At 44.6% G+C, this 19,853-nt stretch overlaps 1 protein-coding gene across 1 annotated transcript in view; it reads left to right on the forward strand.

The window, feature by feature from the left end:
• LOC135373802 (uncharacterized) overlaps positions 1 to 19,853 on the forward strand; it is a 121,451-nt gene that overhangs the window by 70,045 nt on the left and 31,553 nt on the right. Inside the window, exons 8-10 of the mRNA XM_064606869.1 lie at positions 6,104 to 6,197; positions 10,354 to 10,478; positions 14,499 to 14,634. Coding sequence (XP_064462939.1) covers positions 6,104 to 6,197; positions 10,354 to 10,478; positions 14,499 to 14,634 — 355 coding nt within the window. The remainder of the gene's footprint in view (positions 1 to 6,103; positions 6,198 to 10,353; positions 10,479 to 14,498; positions 14,635 to 19,853) is intronic.

Consider the following 19,853-nt stretch of genomic DNA (forward strand, 5'->3'; position numbering starts at 1 on the left):
TTTGTGATACCCATTCCGAAACTATGATGAGCAAAGCGCCTTATTCCTGTGTAGTGGCGGGTATCACGTTGTTGTTCTTGACCACGACAGCTTCCAGCTTGCTTTCACATAGAGCGCGTCCAATGTCCGAAGGTCCGTGGTGTGTTTGGAATCTGCGTTTGGAAGTGTTGGAATCTGTGCGATTTTTTTAATTATCCTAACCTAACGTAAGCTAGGCTCCCACCAGAGATCACGAAAATCAATACACATCTATGCGGAACGCACTGTTATCAATTTCTCGTGCAGTAGTAGCATACACTGTGATGCACGCAGTACACCTGGACGAATAACACACCTGCCAAAGATGACATCAGCGCGGCTCTCACAGCTTTCTTATGAAATACCTGTGTCGAATAAAAGGGAAAACTTGTATATATTTACATCAACAGTTTCTCAACACAATTGTGTTTTCTTATTTGTTGCGTTACAGTTTTAACAGCCCAGAAATCTAGTCTGGAGACCCCTAAATAAATGTCGATTGTAGTACAAAAAATATTATCGTACACTGTAAACCTTGAACCCCTCACAACCCCCTGTTCAGAGGGTTCAATTTTCAGAGGGTAAAAATTTACGTTAGTTTATGCTATTGACATCTGTATTTATCATATAACTCTGTTTAACTGCGATTGTGTCTCTCTATAAAAATCATGTGGTAGAAGACGTCCTATAAGTCAAAATTCATAAAATACTGAAATTATACACATCACATACACAGAAGTCCGTACTATACCCTCAGCTAGAATAGGAGCCTTTCCATCTATGATCTGTGCCTTACCCATGGTATAAAAGGGGCATAGACTGTGTAATAAGATATACATGTTACTTTATCCCTTGTCAGCAGGGTATTAGTGTTCGCCGATACTTGCTGAGTGGCGCCACTGCGGACCCTATCCCCTTAGTCCCAAGGTGTTATCCGTACTCTGCCGAGAGGACGTGAGGCGAAGGGTAGAGGCCTTGAACGGTGGCGTTGGTTTTTTTTTTTTTTTTTTGATGGGGTGATGGGGGTTTTGGTTGGTCAGTCTGTTTCTTTCAATAGGACCATCACGCGATGGCCTGTATGTCTGGCAGAGCTTGGCATTTTGGGTCTTGAAACCATGATCACAATCTTCTGACACGGCGTGAGTTCAGGCCCAGCTAAGAAATCACATGAAGGTCGTCATCACGTATTGGTGAGCTCGATCATGGCACATATTAGCGCACTCACCAGATAATATCGCACCTGTAAACAGACCAGGCGTGATGTTATCTGGTTAGTGCACTAATATGCGGCGTCTGGCACGGCATGTCGACCTTCAAGTGAGTTTGGTATTGCGGCGCTAACGGTTAGATTAAAATACTATGTCACTGTGGTTCGTTCACGAAGCATACTAGAGGGCACCAGAAGCATTCTGGTGTCACAGCTGGCCACACTTATGTGGACATCAAACAGCATGCCAGTAAGTGTGCACATCAGGAGAACCTGACATCACCAGAATCGCCTGGTGTCGCACCAGACAGTTTTGATGTGCGCATTACAAACACCATAAAGAGTCTAGGAACACCACAAATACCAGAATAATACCTTCATAACTCTGCCAGCTTCTCACATGTGGGACTACGAGGTGTGAGTGACCAACCGGAAGACTCATTAGGTAAACCTGAAATGGGTAAAACTTCTTATGCTTTGATCAGACACAATAAATGTGCCGGAACCAGCTATCCCGACAACTATGAATACCAACCTCTTTCACAGGAATACCTGATACTGTACAGTGGTCACACACCTCTGGAAGGATGTCGTCGTTCTTTCTCCAGAATGCAGAAATTAAGAAACATCGTTCAGGGGCATATTGATCAAATGTGCATCAGGGGGTGTGCAGCGACCACATCTTCGAAACCAAAGAACTAATCAGTAGAAACATCCCTGCCTCCCGGCATCGTTTGTGTGGTAACAGCTGTTCCGGAAATCATCGATATCTCTGTTGAGGAAATTTTGGAGAACCTAAAAGACAAAATATGCAAAAGTAATGACTGTCACCAATCGAGACCCCGTTCTCAATTTCAATAGTCACACTTTTCCAGAAAAAGTGAAGGTAGACTATATCTGTACCGAGCTACGCCCTTGCGTGCCAAACTCCCTCGAGTGTTCCAATTCCTACAGCTTCGGCCACTCATCCGATGCTTGTAGGGATCTGCATGCTGTGTATATGCACGAAGCAGGGCCATGATTTCAAAGAGTGTGGACCCGAGCAGCACGCCAATATAGCTCCAATATTGGACCGATATGGGCTGCCAAGATTTCCAATATTGGTCCAGTATGGGCTGCTAATATTGGACCAATATGGGGAGTGCAACAAGACCCCATATTGTACCAATATGGGCTGCCCATATTGGCCAGTCCATTTTGCGCCAATATTGGAAATACTTATGTGGCAACGCCAAAGGGGAGTCCGTGTAATAATAAAGCATTATCCGTTTTAATATTGAGCACTGATATTTCTTCTCTCTCCTTTTTGCTTTTTCATTTCTGCAGATCTCATTGAACCACGTTGCATACAATTATAAAAACAACACAGCATCGCCCCAGAAAGCTTGCGCACATTACATTTAGAAAAAAGTAAACCTCTCGTCCTAAAAATGAAGAGCAGGATGGACTAGTGCTAGGCAGGCAGTCTCACAGAACTGCCAATAATGCCAAACATCCCTCAGGAGCTTTCATTGGAATCGCGATAGTCCATGAGCCAAGAATTTCCAACCAGCTCGGAGAGTACGAAGGAGCGAAACACTTTCGTGACGGTGACGGATATACGCCTCAGCAACTCACACAGCGTGCAGTAACTTGAAAGCACCTAACTTTACAGAAGATCCATCCCTTTCTATCAAACATTGTGTTTTTTACTTGACCTAGCCACAATTCCATTATCATTATCGTATGAAACGTCCGATCCGACTGTCGCGCATTAGTTGTATGACGCGTGATTTAGCTGAAACGACCACGCTTACTCTCAGTCGGTTCGACCAATTGGCATTGGCATGCGAAGCAAGATGTCGCCTGCTTCCAGAAAATGGAAAGTTCAGTTGTCAAGTTCTAGTGAATGGTACAATGGGATTGCCCCGTATGTTGATTATTTTCAAGAATGTCTATGATCTGCGGGAAGTTGTTGGATGTAACGACGTATTGAATTGGGCATTTCATACACTTCAACGTCCAATCTTGTCGTGCTGCTTGGGCGTTTGTGCAACGCGGGAAGGTACCATTTTTTGCATTTTCAGCCAATACGTGGTTTACACGGGCAATATGGGGCCAATATTGCCATGATTTTCTCAATAGTGGCTCAAACTGGGCAATATGGGCCCCATATTGCCCAGTTTGAGCTCATATGCGGAAAACCTTGACGAAACTGGTCCCATATCGGACCCGTATAGCCGACGACCAACCAATATGGGCCCAATATTGTGTGCTGCTTGGGGAGGGCCAGATAACTGCGTCAACTGCGAAGGTGATCACTCTTCGTGATCGTCCAAAACGGAAGTTCGAGAAAGAGGTGACGCACGTCTAGACTAAGCGATCCAGGAGCGAAGAAAAGCTGTATTCGTCCCAGCTCCAGAAATCCTTTGCAGCCCTACTTCCCAGAAACCCAGAATTATCTCTTGCTCAACACAGACAAACAGGGTAATGCAAAGCACAAAACACTCACCTCTTCCTCAAACGCCAGCTTCTCCTGCAGAAGTGCCTGCTGTTGCACAAGCCTCTTCGGTGGTGCCATTCTCACAGGCACCACCTGCTGACGTTACCTCGATGGAGTGTAATGGCAGGCGAGCTCGTAAACCTGAATCGCAAGCACGAGCGCCTAGTCAAAAGACAGCCCATGGGTAATCTATCGGGGAGTGGCTCGTTGTCTGATATACCGCCTGGAAACTCGAAACTGCTCAAAAAACGGAAAGCCTCAGAAGCAGCAAATAACAACCCCCAAAAAGAAATATTATCTCTGAACAGCACACTCTCCTCATTAATGCAGACCCGTATTGCACGCTTCATATCTTTTTTCTGCACTATGTCAATCCTCGTCGATATAATAATCGGCGTAATAATAAACCAAGTTTGTCAAAATAGTGGAATTGTCGAGGGCTCTTCGCCAACCTTTATGACATAAATGATATTTCAGACAGGTATGGCACATTCCTCTTTTGTGTTACAAGAAACTTACCTGAGTCCTCAACAAACACACTCACTCTGGTGTTATAACCTGTTCCAAAAAGATCGTGCAGATGCAACATATTCACCTGGTGGTGTTACAATCCTTAAATCTAAAACCATTGCTGTAATACATCTACTGAAGCCACCCCTTGAGGCAGTTGCAATTAAAATTTGCCTTGATAGGGTACTATGAAGAGTTCTAATCAATTCGTCTGTTGTGTCGACCTCACGCTGTGCAACGCTGTGTGCTCATCAAGTGTATGGGGGCATTGCCACTATAAATATAAGAGTCCACTTCAGTGTAATGGTCCAGTAATAATAAGAAGAATGCAATACATGAACAGATCAGAATCTTCGGGGTTGCGATTACTTTCTGTGGTTTTCAAGTTGTATCAGGTAACAGATAATTTAACGACGCGCACTCTACATTGGACTGTAACCCATTTCAAACGAAAGCTGTTCGTCTGCCATGCGTGTTAATGCGTGTTAATGAGGCGAATGACTTCATTACAAAAACAATCATAAAGGCAGTTACCGAGTCCACCGTAAAGACGCTCTGGTTGTCTATACGAGGGAACAGAACCGATCTCGGAAATCTCTTCCGCAGCTATCCAACTGCACAAAACCTGCTTTCCTTTAAAAATCGTGTGCAAAAGCCAGGTGGACGCGTCACTAAGCTAACAAGGCATATTGGGAAAATTTTGTTTCGTCGATGAATTCTAATTCACCTTCGAGAAAAGAGTAGTACAGGGATCAAATCATTGACACCACCACCACCATACTTTTTCGATACCCCTCTTGCAACTCAATGGGACTCCTTGCGAGCAGGTCAAGGTGCTGGGTGAGCACGTGTGTAGTTACATTGTAGTAGTTATGTCGGGAATTCTCGAAAAATCGGAAAGTCTCCAGAGAAACAATCTATTCAGCTCACGCGATGAGAGTCTTTCTCGTAATATGCCGTTCAATATGTCAAAATACAGAAACCATGACACTGCTTCAAAGCAAGGAGCATGCAGCTTTAAGTCAGATTCAAAGAACATGCAGCGCGGGTCAAGAACACAAGGAGGAGTAACATGTGCAATGGTAATTGAGACGTGTTAGCGATCACATCCCATACCGGGCAATGTCAATCTTCAGTAATGAAATTTATGTGGCGATTATGGAAATCAAGTATTGCAGTTTATTGTTATTAGTATTATTCACTCATAATTATTATCTGTATTTATTATTGATTATTATTGCAACGCCTCGTTAACTGCACGGTTATTTATACAACATTGACTCCCTGTCTGCCTCCAAGAACATGAAATCTACGGACCAAGAAAAGCTTTCTGGTGCTGAGAGCCGAACGTGTGGCCAGTAAAATAGTCAGATGTTCAGTTGAGGTTTTGCTTGGTACCGAGTCATGTGAGTATATCTGGAAATGGAAAAACTCATTGACGATGCTGCTCCTGCTGCTCACAAACACGAACCGTACATTTCCCATAGAAGCTCTTTTCACTTTTCCTTCTTTCCACACGTCATTAAACTATGGAATTATTTACATTCATCCATCACCTCAGTTGTAAATCATGCATCATTCAGCACTGTTCTCCGTTCTTCATTTCGATTGTAGTGCTACCAATCCGCGTCACTTTTCTGCTGCGTTCCCGTGTTGTTGCTTTGCTGTACTGTTGCCTGTGATTTACATTGTCTGATTTGTCCATATAAAGCCGCAAGGATCTTGGAGCCCCATGATAAAGAAAAAAAAAGCTAGTTATTTCTGATTAGATTACTTCCCAGGACTGCCCATTGGTATTCTTCGGTCATCGTACCATTCCACATGGATTCCGTAGTTTCCGTGCGGTGAAAACATCGATGAAACGAAATCATATCTGTCGTTTTCAGGTGCCATCTGTCCTACAGGATTACTAGACAGTGCAAAGAATACGTGCAACAGCAATTATCAGAAGTTGCAAGACTCATCCAAACTGCATTGTTGGTAAGCTCTGTTCCATGTGCGTTTCAAACGGCCATAAAGCGAGGGCGTTTAGCAGAAAAAAGTGGGACGGGGTTATCGGCATCCTAGGATTCGTGATCCCGAGCCGTTTTTACAATCCCGTGGTATCAGGATTTCGAAATGTGGATCCCGGGATGCCGAACCGGGTAGGATTTTTTCTTTCAACTGCCCTCGGAATGTCCTACAGGGTTGCATCCACTTGCACATCCATGCTATATATCACAAATTCTGATACAATAGGCGCTTCCCGTCATCCCTGTGGAACATTCTAGTGGAGGAGAACTCAAGAAAAATAGAAAAATTGAAATAGAAAATACTCGCATGGGGGCAAAAGTTTCGCCGTGCATTATGTTGAGTATTCAAACCATGAATATTGACTTTTCGTTGGAACGCATCTCCGTGTCGTCTGGTACGAATTATTTTGCGGCTGCGCCTCTTGATATTTACCGCAGGTTAGCACGGCACGAGAAGACTAACGGAGGCTTTGTATGTATTTGTCCCCTCTATGTTGTTCCAGCCTCAGAACATCAGTTCTCCCATGTCCATATTCACGAGAAGACTACGGACGGACGGGACAGGACGGGGACGTATATCACTTGTATTTACGGGGTAGCTAAAATCGGTGACTTTTTTCGCATCTTCTCCTGGAGGAGTGAACTTTGCTTATGTGAATACATGGAACGTTGTGTTTTGCTCTTCTTCCCTTTAATTCACCCACAGTTACTATTCTGTTCTGTCTAGTGCAGCCAAGTTTGTGTGGTTTGGTGAAAAAGCTGTCTTCATTTTCTTTTTTATTATCAAATAATAATAATAATATTTTTTATTATGTTCATGATGACGAATAGCAGCATGAAAGCAGGGACATGGTAGAAAACAGAACAACTGCAGCCACACATTTTTATTATGTGCCCAAAACAGCCTCGAGGGCCTCGGTATTGGCGCACACTCACAAAGTTCTACATAATGCCGAAAACGACAGGTACCCAAGAAATGGAGAATATACTCACAGGTTACACAATACACACGTAGGCCACAGAATATATGTACAATAGCGTTGGTGGATAGACTGCTTATATCTAAAATAACAGGCACGTCTTACATAACATATTTTACATTACGCATACGTGAAATTATAGGACTAAAGGACGGCAAAAAGCTGAGTAAAAGATCGAAGGAATTATGTACAATACTGATCAGAAGAACTGCAGGATGTCAGGGAAAGACAAATGGGCACAAGTAAAATGAGTGAACTTCACAAATGGAAAACTTTAGATACGACCTCTTTGGAGTAGAACGGGAAGTGTTACAGAAAAAAAAAAAAATCACATGACAGCGAGTTTTCGAGGGTCTTGCCTCGCGAGATAGTGTCCCCTTTAAATACATCAGGGTAAAAATAGTAGGATGCTTCCGTAGGGACACACCTGGAATACCGAAAGGCAGATATCATAGCAACTGTGGACGGTCAATTCGAGACTGAGGGCACTTGTATAAGAAAGTGGCATCGGTAATGTCGCGCTGAGTTGAACGGGGAATGAGACCAACGTGTCTGAGTAGATATTCATAATTGTACGTCTGGAATCCCGGGGTGCAACCGAAATATAGGTAGTGTGAAATGTGGAGCGCTTTCTTTTGGTCAGCTTCTAGGCGCTGAGGGTTACTTAGACAGTTCCATATTATGGATGCGTATGCAATGCGAGGGTCAACATAGACCTTATATTGGGCATACAACAACATCAGGATTTGGGAATATCTTTGTATGTCCCAGAGTCCTAGAGTGCGCAATGCGGAGCATTTCGAATAGAACGTGACACCGAGCTCACGAACCAAGTTAGCGCTGGAGATGACATTTGTGCTGGAACAGTGTTGGCTTTACGAGAGAAACACACCTGTGTTGATTAGAAGTTTGCTCGTGCGTCACCACTGGATGACACGGTCGATGTCCCTTTGTTGCAAGGCGCAATCCAATGGGGATGAGACTATTTTCAAAAATTTCACATCCTCGGCATACCGTAGCAAGTTAAAATGCTGGACACACATAACGAGATCGTTGACAAAAACGTTGAAGAGTGGCCCGCGGTTGGAGTCCTGGGGAGCTCCTGATGTTGGGAGATATGGTTGCGAACAAGTACCCTTAACTGTTACAGAAGAGAAAACGGTATATATACACAAGTATGCGAACAGCTCTGTTAGAACGGGGATTCAGTAGAAGCGGGTGAGCTACTGGTCGGCGTAAGGTATACTATTATTGGACTAGTGAATTCCGAGGATATCCGGACACGCGGTGGCGCTCTGGCACAGAGGAGTAGTAGCTGACTTAGCTTGTGTGCTGACGTACTCTGTGATCGTATGCCAATTTGCAGGGAGGCCAGGCTTAATGATTCCGCAGGCTAATCTGACTACAACCTCAGCTTTACGTAAGTCAACCATTACGTCCCTGTGCTGCCGGAGCGACACCGCGAGTTGAGTCGTCCTCAGCATTCACTAATCCAAGAATAGTAGTCCACCTTGCGCCTTCCACAACCACAACAGACCCCGGTATCATAGTTGTTGTGCTTGCTCCTCCTCTGTCTCGACACCAAACAAATCAGTGGCAGCTCTCACCCCTCACGTATCACACTAGCCAGGTTTACATGAGCTCGAACGGAGTTCCATTTGCTCGTGTAAACGCTGTTCGGTCGAGTTGTCTCTGCGCCGGGTCGAGTCGCGTCAGCGCGACAACAGGGGCGCGTTGACTCGCTGCACGCGACCAGCGAAGTGCATGTAAACGACGACTGGTCCAGCTCGGAACGAATGAGCTGCGGGATCGAGTACATCGTGTCGCTGCGTCCGAGACAGCAATTGCTCAACGTAGGACGGGCAGACGGGTACAGAAACAGAAGCGAAGAGACGCATTTTCTGCGCTGGCACGGCTCGACTCGACTGGACGCGGAGCGTCGCTGCGATCGGCTCTCGCTGAAGAGAGTTCATATAAACCGCATGGGATGAGTTCAACCCGACTCGACTGTCAATTGGACCTGCTCTGCCGAGTTAATGTGAACACGGCTGCTCATACAGGTCTGGTGAACAAAGCAGGGCCCATGTCTAGTTTAGCGGCGCCACTCGATTTCAAACTTTTAATCTACATACCTGGATGGAATTTTGCATGGTGCATCGTAATCCAAAGTAATCAAGCGGCGGTCGGTTCCACAAATTCCTCCAGAGATCAATTTCCCCGTGAAAGTTTCGGCAGCGGCGACCATGTCATCTCCATGCGCCCAGTGTTTACCTATGAGAACTTACGCACACCTAGCACTCTGTTCCCTGTTCCCTCTCGCTCGTTGCCAAGAATGCACAATGAAAGCACTAGATCTCGACGGGTATCATTTGTGGTACTCCTACGCATCAGCTATAAAGCCTGGTTTTCCTCACTAAACGAAGTGTAGTGAGGTTAGGTTAGGTCAGTGCATATTACGCACGAAGGGGGGGGGGGTCCGGAGGGGGCTACCGGCCCCCCCCCGGGCTGCTGCCCCCCCCTCCTTGCAGTTGTTCGAGGCTGTGCTGGCAGAAGACAGTGCCAATTTTGGCGCGGAGCAATTGCGTGAGGAGGAGGCCGACTGTCGTCCGATAGCGGAGTTGCTGTGCGTCTTAGCAACGAACAGGCGAAAGGCATGCTGGTAAGAGTGCGAGGTGTGCGTAAGCTGTCATAGGTAAACAATGGGCGTATGAAGATGACATGGTCGCCGCTGCCGAAACTTTCCAGGGGAAACTGACCTCTGGAGGAATTTGTGGAACCGACCGCCGCTTGATTATTCTGGATTACGATGCAGCATGCGAAATCCCATCCAAGTTTGAAATCGAGTGGCGCCGCTAAACTAGACATGAACCCAAGGCAGCGAGGGGTTCTGTCCATGTTTTCAGAAGGTAAATTATTCCTAATAATAGTCAAGTTCCTAGCACCACGCAAATTGGCTGTTTCCGAATTATCTGGATTTACGTTTGAGGTAGCTTGCCGCTTCGAATGCCGGGAAAAACTGTTCCATCTCTCCTGTGCAGTTGACTGTGCTGCTTATTCTGCGTGACTCAATCAAGGGATGTCATGAGATGGCGTCAGAATGTCCCAGTAAATTCGGACATTACTTATAGGTCTTATCTCTTCTAGTGTTATGGAATACAGCAAGACTTGTGTTCCGGAAATACTCGAAAGACAAAGATGCGATGAGACGTTTCTTCTTGAGCGGTTCTTCAAGGACATCAACGCTGACTGTGGAACATCGAAGCCAGTCTGTGAGTATTAAATAACAAGAATGCCGTGGGCATAACTCGTGTTGCACGGCATGTTTCAACAGTCGTGTTTCTAACTCCAGCGATGAAGTTGCCACATCCTACAACCGCAGTTGCGTCTGCTGGCTGCCATTACCGTTCCAATATTAGTCGAAAAATTTGAAATCAACATTTATGTCTTTTATTCTGCAATAGAGCTAAATTCTGCTTCTATTCTGCGAAGGAGCTAAATGTGGCCACGAGGTTGATAAGGCTTATTATCAGCCTCGTGGCCACATTTAGTTCTTCCACCAGCGGCATGGCGTCCGCGGCTAACGCGTCCGCTCGTTGGTGGTAACCAAGGTCGTGCTGTAGACTGGGAGGTGGTGGGTTCGAATCCTACCGCCGGCTGTGCTGTCTGAGGTTTTCCCTGGGTTTTCCGAAGACTTTCCAGACGAATGTCGGCACAGTTCATCCTGAAGTCGGCCCAGGACGCACACTAATCCCCCTCTCCTTCCTGCTGTCCTCTCTCCGTCTGTCCACATCTGTACGCCGCTCATAGCCACAGTTGCTTCGCGGCGCTAACACGCAATAAAAAAAACATTTAGCTCTTCCGTCCTGAAGAAGGCGGAGCTTCCGCCGTAACGTAGACATCCTCCCTAACTTTTATAATTTTTAAGTTTTATTGAACCCCTTTTTGTTACTTCCCCTACTTTCGTCTTCTGTCTCCCATTTATTTCAACTATATATATATTGTCGTGAAGATAATGAAGACGATGCCCTGATCGTGCTCGCATCTGAATGATCGCGCGTGCCTGCTTCTTCTTGCTGGTCAGAATAAACTCTGTTGTCCCGCTGAGTTGCTCCCTCTTAATCCTCGACAATATATACAGGGTGTTCTATTTAAGATTGACCCCACCTTTCAAAAATAATGAATCATCGCAGAAGAATGAAACCAAGTGCATAGTGTTACAAGGGACCTGGAGCATTTAATAGTATTTTTGTCGCGGAATTAACTGATTAATTAATTAATTTATTTTTTTAACTTTTTAATTAGGAGACACTGCATTAAACATTTAACAATTAAAATTTAACAATGAAACACTGCATTAACAATGCAGTGTGTTGCAACTCTCTAACTCATCCGATTTTTTTTATCCGGGCCAGCAGAAAGGGCCCGGAGTTCCGAAACTACGACGGAATCAGTTTCCGTCGCGCGAAAAGAGCGCTTGATGGCAGCGCTTTCTCACGGCCGCTTGACGAACAAGCATTGATGCCGTCCGTTCCGCCTATGCTGTTGTCTGTCACGGGTGCGGGGACAACAGCAAGGCCACTTCTTTGTTTTTTAGGCATGAAACGACACAATACACGGAAAGCGGAAGATAACTGCTCACGGCTTACCTTGAACCACAAGCGCGAGATTATGAAATCAATGAGAAAGAAAGAAAAGCTGTGGGCTATGAAATTTATGAAGCCACTCTTTTACACCTTTTCATTTGCACCCACTCTCTGCGTTGTAGCGCAAGTTATGTCTTTTCCAACGAAGAGACAGTAGGTACGATGCTTGTCCTAGATGCTGTACAGGGCAAGCAAGAAAGGAAGGAAGCAAGCGAGCATGTAAATAATGACAGTAATAATTGGGGGTTTATGACTATAGGGGAGACAACGGTGATCATGACCGACGCCACGGTAGTCGGCCTGTGAATTACTTTTGCCCACTTGGAGTTCTCTAACGTGGGTGGAATCTTACACACGAAGAATAGTATGTAAGTCACACCAGAAGACGGCATGCCTAAGCAATCCGTGCCTTCAAACAAATTGCTTCCCTCTCCGCCGGCGTTCAGAATACGCGACCTTGGGAATGGAAGCAGGAAACGCTATTAACCAAGCCATCGTCTTTCTTTTTTTCAAACTGGCAACCGAAGTTTGTTCAAGCAAACAAAGAATTAAACGAGTAGATAAAAATAGTATGCCTTCTTTTTCATTCAACTTATTTTACAGAACATTGCGCAGGTATTCTAACATGACCGAAACAATACTATGTACATTCAGAGCAGGTGTTCGAAAAGAAACGAAACTTTATTTTCGACCTTGGAGAGTGGGGAGTTTCATCGCCACAGGCGATACTCTACCCCATTGCTGGATGGAGTGGGGGAATAAAATAACGAGCCCCTTCACAATAACGATCGAAGTTCGATGGTGTTCGAAAAGATCGCCTTCCTCAGTCACACAAAGCATGTATCTCCTAATTGTGTCCTTCGTTGCCCTCCGCAACGTGGCCGCGGGGATTCCACGGCACACCTCCGTGATCCGCGCCTTAAGGGCGTCAGGAGTTGTTGTCTCTTGGTCGTACACGCGATCCTTGAGATATCCCCACAGAAAGATATCTAACGGCATCAGGTCTGGGGACCTCGCAGGCCACGACACAGATCCGTACCTTCCTATCCATCGGCTAGGAAATCCCCTGTCGAGATAGGCACGAGCTTCGCTAGAGCTGTGGGCGCATCCCGGGCGCGTGCCGCCTGCAGACAATGGTCCTACGCACGTTTGGCAATACTGGGAATACATAGGTCCGATCAGGATTCCCGATATCTGCTCCGGACTCTTTCCCCGAAAGTGTCCCATTACCATGCCCTCCACGCATTCCGGTGTATTTTTTTTTTTACTTATACGAATTGATGAACGAAAAGAAGAAGCAATCTGAATAACGTTTTATAAAGACATGATGCATTATATATACGTAACAATTACACAACTGGATGAATATATTCCTGACAGAGATACACAAGTGCGCAACAGATATTCAAAATATTTAGCATCAGAGCACTAGGGAAGTGCAGGAGGCCTAAAGAGCAATTATATCCCAAGAGATGAAGTGACTGCTCAAAACGTACTGTAGCCAGTCCTCCTCAGGTACCCGAGGATGCGGCTGTAAAATATGGACCACTGCGCCCATCTACAACGTTGGAAGCTCATTGGCCGAGACTGTGTGTGCTCTCCGATTGTGCTTTGTGTGAATAAAATGTTTCCTTTAGCCAAAAGTCGCTTCAGTTACTTTGAATACCGTATAACGGCGGGAGGCGTGAAATCCAGTAGAAGTTTATGGTGGCCAGGACCGGCTGAAAGTTCAGCAAAACGTTGAAGCTCCTTATTGGCCCAATGGCTATGCATAATATCTACGACGTCGCACTCTGATTGGTCGTGTGCCCAGTGTTGTGTGAATTATGTCAAACTATGGGCTCTATTGGGAGCTGTTGGAGCCTGCTGTAACTTCGTGGGGCAATATGCTTGAATATGCAATGATTGAAAATTATGCTTAAGAAAGACTATAATGCAGACAAACGACCAGCCGTACAAACCTGGTGAAATATGTTTGCAATCGGATCCAGATACCACAGATACTTTAGATGCAATAAACATCCATATGCTGCAGGAAGCACACTTGCAAAGACGTGAACACTACACCGATTGTGTCTCAGTTCACAATTCACAAAGTGGCTATTAAGTCGTATAAGTTCTTCATAAGCGCGTAGGGAAAACGTTGGGGGGAGAGGGGTGCTGGACCTGTCCTGAATCTCATTTAATCCGGGCTGTCCTGTACAAGCCTTCCAATCAAATTTTTCATGTCAACAAGGAGTCCTCGAATTCTGCGAAATAACACATGTTAAAAAACTGCACGACGCAAGTGTAATGGGGCACTTACTCTTAGCTCTTCCTAATAAAACGGCGTCGCACAGGAACGATTTTACGGAAGAAGCATCAAGCCCTAAACACTGGCAACGACCACAAATGTACACGAATGCACTTGTTCGCCATGACCTGTCTGTATTCTAGACAGGTCATCGCGAAAAGTCTGCAAGAGAACAGTAATCTTTCAAACAGTAGGAACTTAAAACGTAAGTCATATGAAAAATTGACTACCACGTAATCACTGTTGGATGCATCTTCTACTGGGTTTCTTGAAAGCAGGGAGATAGTCTTTCTGAAATTATTTGTACAAGTTAGTTGGGGCAACGTTACATGCATAATTATTTCCCTTTTCAGGCGACGTTGCATCAAAGTGCCCGAACAAAACGTTATCACTTGCACAGACTGTCTGCGAAGAAACCTTTATGAGGGAACACGGCCTCGTCCTTCCCCCCGAATATGTGAACAAAGAGGCGAACAAATGGTACTGCTGGTAAGGACTTTTTCACGTACAACTGGCGGTTCCACAGTTTTCTTGAGATACTTATCCGGACCAAGGCTGTCTTTACCCCACACCCTGTTAGAAGAAGTCTGCCACAGATACCGCCCACCTCGTGTTTCACTGGATGAATGACTTAGAAACGCTTGAGGAGACAGGAATCATGACTGATTTGTCCGGCCCTGCACTTGAGGCAGATAATTCAGGTGAAAGCCAAGCTGACGTGCTACAAAGGTGACATCGCTTGACGGAGATCCGGAGAGTGAAAGTTCGAACCCTGCAACCACGCGCATTGGCGTTTTCCTGAATTTTCGTTTTACGTAGCTTGTCGCAGTAGTATTCAGTCATGTCGAGGCTACGGCCGGTCCACTCAGCAACCTGGACACCTGGGCCCTGCCCCTGAGCCCTGCGCGTATTTTTCCCCGCGCCGCGCGTGTGCGGAGGTTGTCCGCGCGCTTATAACATGCAGAGACATGCAAAGAAGGGTCATACACAAAAAGTGCAAGTGAAAATATATTTGTCAATGCCAATTGTAATGCCAATCAAGTTGTGATATATTTATTAACGCCAATGGTGCTGGGAATTGTGCCAATTGTGATGCCGATCAGGTGAAGGAGAAAAACCCAGTCGAGAAAACTTCACGACCTGTAACAGAAGAAACAAAAACACAAGGCAGTACATGTGAATAATATACATAATTTATTAATTATATCCAGTCCTTAAATTCTGAAAATAAAATGCAGTAGCACATTTAATCAAAGATGTTCTTAATACGATTACAATCAAAATTACAAGTTTTATTATAAAAAGTCTGAGATGTGGGAACCTGATAGATGTAAGTAATTTCGAGCATAATATGGAAGCTAAGTTTAATATTCCAATATGACACACATTTAATTAATCAATTTCTATTGAAGTGAATAGCGCAGGCATAAGGCAATAATTCGAATCAACACATAGCATTAATATAGAACCAATAATCCAACATGTAGGGAAATAATAGCTACACCATATCAAAACGAGAAACGATCACCACATTTAATCAAAGAAGATATTCTTAATCAATATGATTATAAACAAAATTATAAGTTGTGTTATAAAAAGTCTAATATTCCTATACGTGAGAACCATCAGTGCAATAGCGGGAAGTTCTGATGGTTGTATGTAATTAACTGTGAACAGCAGAGACCCTGGAAGACTATGGGACATGAACACAAGAGGAAATAAAATATATACCACTACAAAGAAGATATTCCTAATCAATATGATCACAATCAAATTACAAGTTAACGGAAATAACGAGAAAAAAACACAATCAACAGCTACAATTAATAGAAAGCCAAACCTGCACACCATCCAACACATAGAGAAATAATAGCTAGTCAATCTATCAAAAGGAGAAATATTACAATACAGCACAGACTTAACGCTGAAGAAGAGAGGAACACTCCAAGCGGCGACATGTAAACAACAACAGAGGAAAATAATATATCATTGAACCATCATGAAATCGACCAACATACAATTTTCATTCTAACAAACACTACGAACCTTGATGGAGGTATCCAAAACATAGAAAATATGGAATGTTTACATCTCGGTTTTCACTCTTTTCCTTAAAGCCGAGAGACTTTATGTCTCTATCTAAATGACCAAGACGAAGCAACTCCCATGCTTTATCACCCAAAGGGTTGGGGGCTGATTCCTTCGTCCAGCAAATGGGGCGTTCTAGAGGTCAGATAAGATAGTTCAAAGGCGATATATTTTATTGTGCCGCGCAAATAGATGTCAATATTATTCGCGGGGATCACTATATTTTCGTATCCTTTCCTTGAAACGGAAATCTTATGTCAAAGTGGTTGAGAAGTCGACTAAGTTTGTACACATGCGATATTGTTATTGAACATCTAGAGAGAGTCCAAATTATTAAATGGTAGCAACAATACTCAATCAAAAAACGAGAAACAAATTTAATTACATCAAGTTTGGTAATATCTTGCAGCAGAAAGTTCTATATAGATGAACCAGACAGAAAAATCAAATGTGAAACACAACTCAGAAATATCGGGCATTCCCAACTCAGAGGTTATTTTTACTTATCTCAATCGAGTGAACAATTGAAACAAATATGACACAATTAATACATCATGCATGCATAATGTCCAACTCATAGAATATCAGTCGAACCTGAAACAAAACAATAATTAATTCAGACAAATCATTTCTAAGCAAGCAGCGTGAATACACCGTAGAATCTGTACAGAAACGTGTCATTTTCAATGAATAAACATGATCAACTAGTGGATTCAAGCGATAAAGTGTGATGAAACCCGACGACCCCCAACATCAACATCGGGAGGGAAAGCCTCTAGTATGGCCTTGTGCATAGAATCATTGAAAGCGCACATTTTTTCTTACTAATTTTGGAGAGCAGCTGCAGCTGCTTGATCTGCCAACTCATTACCTTTTATGCCTACGCGGCTGGGCACCCAGCATATAGGATGAGGGAGTACCCCTTTGTTCTTATCAGACTGGCTAAAGATCTTGCTCGCTGCACAAGAAAGTTCTTTGTTGTGTGCTGACTACAACTTGCGTTAATGGAACTCAAGGTGTCCGTATATATAACAGAAGGCTTTATAGAATCTTGAAGGATGTAGTTGAGAGCCAAGATAATGGCGTAAACCTCGGCAGTAAAAATTGATGGAAATGTTTTTATACGATGAGACCTTGTGTAGCGCCACAAATCATGGCACAAGTCACTCCTGCACTAGACTTGGACCCATCTGTGTAAATCTCAGTATGGTTATCAAAGCTGTCTTTCAAGTGTGCAAACTCTTGTTGAAGTACTGATGAGGCGCTGTCTTGTTTCTTGTATTTTGCCAAAGAGATGTCAGACCTTGGATGTGGTTCCCAGGGTGGGAGCTTTCTGCTACACTCTACAACTTGTAGGTCACAGGACGAGAAACCGTGGCAATCAAACTCTGATGGAATTCGCAAAGAGAATGGATGGACGACAGAGGGCTTGTTAATGAACAGCTGCTTAAAGCGTGTGTGCTTGACGCGGATCCCTGCGGGACACCATTCTCTTGTACGAAGGGGCGGGATAGAGTGGTTCCCAGTCGCACTCTAAAGGGTATGTGCTGGAGGAAGTTTGAAATGCATCTAAGGAGTCTGCCGTCCACGCCAAAAGAGTAAAGATCCTGCAGAATACCGTGTCGCCACGCAGTGTCATACGCTTTCTCTAAATCAAAGAAAACAGATAAGCAATGTTGTCTTCTGACGAAGGCTTCACGGATAGTGGTTTCAAGCCGAACAAGGTGATCCATAGTGGAACACCCTGTTCGAAAACCACATTGAAATTCAGAAAGGCAATTATTTTCTTCCAGATGATGAACCAGCCGGTTATTGACCATTCGCTGAAACGTCTTCCCAATACAACTCGTAAGGGCGATAGGTCTGTAACTGGCTGGATTCGATGCTTCCTTTCTTGGCTTGAGAAGGGAAATGACAGTCGCAGTCTTCCATAATACTGGTAACGTTCCCTCTTACTCCCAGGTTGCTCTGTCTGGGCCCGGGGCAGTGGCTTTAGCAGCGAATAGGGATCGCTGAAGCTCCACCATCGTGAACGGCTGATTGTATACGTACTCATCACCACCACTCATTGGAATTTTTCGTTTCTCAGCGTTTCTTTCCACTCTTAAGAAATTTGGTACTGTAATGGGATGAATCAGAGATGCATTCAAAATGTTGTCCGAGCGCATCCGCCTGTTCTCGTAGGCTTCCGCACACCTGCCCGTTGACTTCTAAAAGAGGGATTGTATAACTGCGGTGTTCTCCTCTGATTGTGCGAAGTCTGTCCCACACTACTTTGGATGGGGTACTGTGAGATAGAGAAGACATGAAGTTGTGCCAAGATGACCGCTTTGCTTGTTTCCGCGTCCATCTGGCCTTGGCTCTCGCCTTTTTAAACAAAAGAAGATTTTGTGATGTGGGGTACCTCCGAAATGTACCCCACGCACGATTTTGAAGTTTACGAGTTTCCTTGCACTCGCTGTTCCACCATGGCTTCGGTCGTTTCGGTAGACGACCACAAGTCTGGGGAATGGATTGCGTTGCTACATCGAGGATGACGTTAGTAATTACATTGTTGGCCTCTTCAATCGTCATCCTCTCCACAGGGATTAATGACAGGTCACATTTTTTAGAGAAAGCATTCCAGTTAGCATGTTGGAGCTTCCATCTAGGGGGGCATGCTGTCAGACTATTGACTGCACACATATATTTCAGGATCATTGGAAAGTGATCACTCCCAAGTCGGTTTTCTTGCACGCTTCATTCTATATCTTGATATAGACATGGACTGCAAAGTGATAAATCTAAGACCGAGAAAGACTGACTTGAACAGTGGACATACGTAGGTGCTCCTGTATTTAAAAGACAGATGGAGGTTCATAACAAAACCCTTTCCAACATTTTCCCTCTGCCGTCGGTTCTTGTACTGCCCCAAAGCGGATTGTGGGCATGAAAGTCGCCTAAGAGTATAAATGGAGTTGGAAGTTGGCTGATTAAGTGTTCTATATCCTTCTGTGCAAAACTTCCTGATCGTGGCAAATAGACCGAGCAGATGGTAACAATTCTGTCCAGACACATCTGCACGGCTACCGCTTCCAAGTCTGTAACGAAGTGGACTTCTTTGGACGGAACAGTTCCTCGTGTGACGATAGCCACGCCACCAGATGCGCGAGTGGCGTCTGTTCGATCTCTTCGAAATACAGTGTGTCTACGAATTGGATTTGATGTGTGTGTGTTTAAATATGTTTCTTGGAGGCAGAAACATGCTGCATTGTACTTGCTGCAAAGAGATCGTTAATGTCGTCTAAGTTAGAAAGTAAACCCCGGCAGTTCCACTGGAGGAAGTGGTCATAACGGTCACACTAAAAAGGAGGAAAAGAAAGCGCAGCACTTAGGGACACCTACTAGAAAAGACATGTACCATTTAGGGGGGTTGGACCCTTCGCGGGGGTTGTTTCTGTTGGTCATTCCCTTTGAAACCCCTTCCTCGTCCTTTCTCTCGTTTTTCCTTCTCTTGTGAAGGAATGCTGGGGAGGCTCGACGATGACTTCTGCGACATGTAGTCGTCATCGTCGACCTCCATACTTTAGGTGCCTTTTTGGGAAGGGGTTTTTACGACCCAGTCCCAAACTGACTGTGTG

Source organism: Ornithodoros turicata, unplaced genomic scaffold (genome assembly GCF_037126465.1).
Source record: "Ornithodoros turicata isolate Travis unplaced genomic scaffold, ASM3712646v1 Chromosome32, whole genome shotgun sequence".
Taxonomy (NCBI): Eukaryota; Metazoa; Arthropoda; class Arachnida; order Ixodida; family Argasidae; genus Ornithodoros; species Ornithodoros turicata.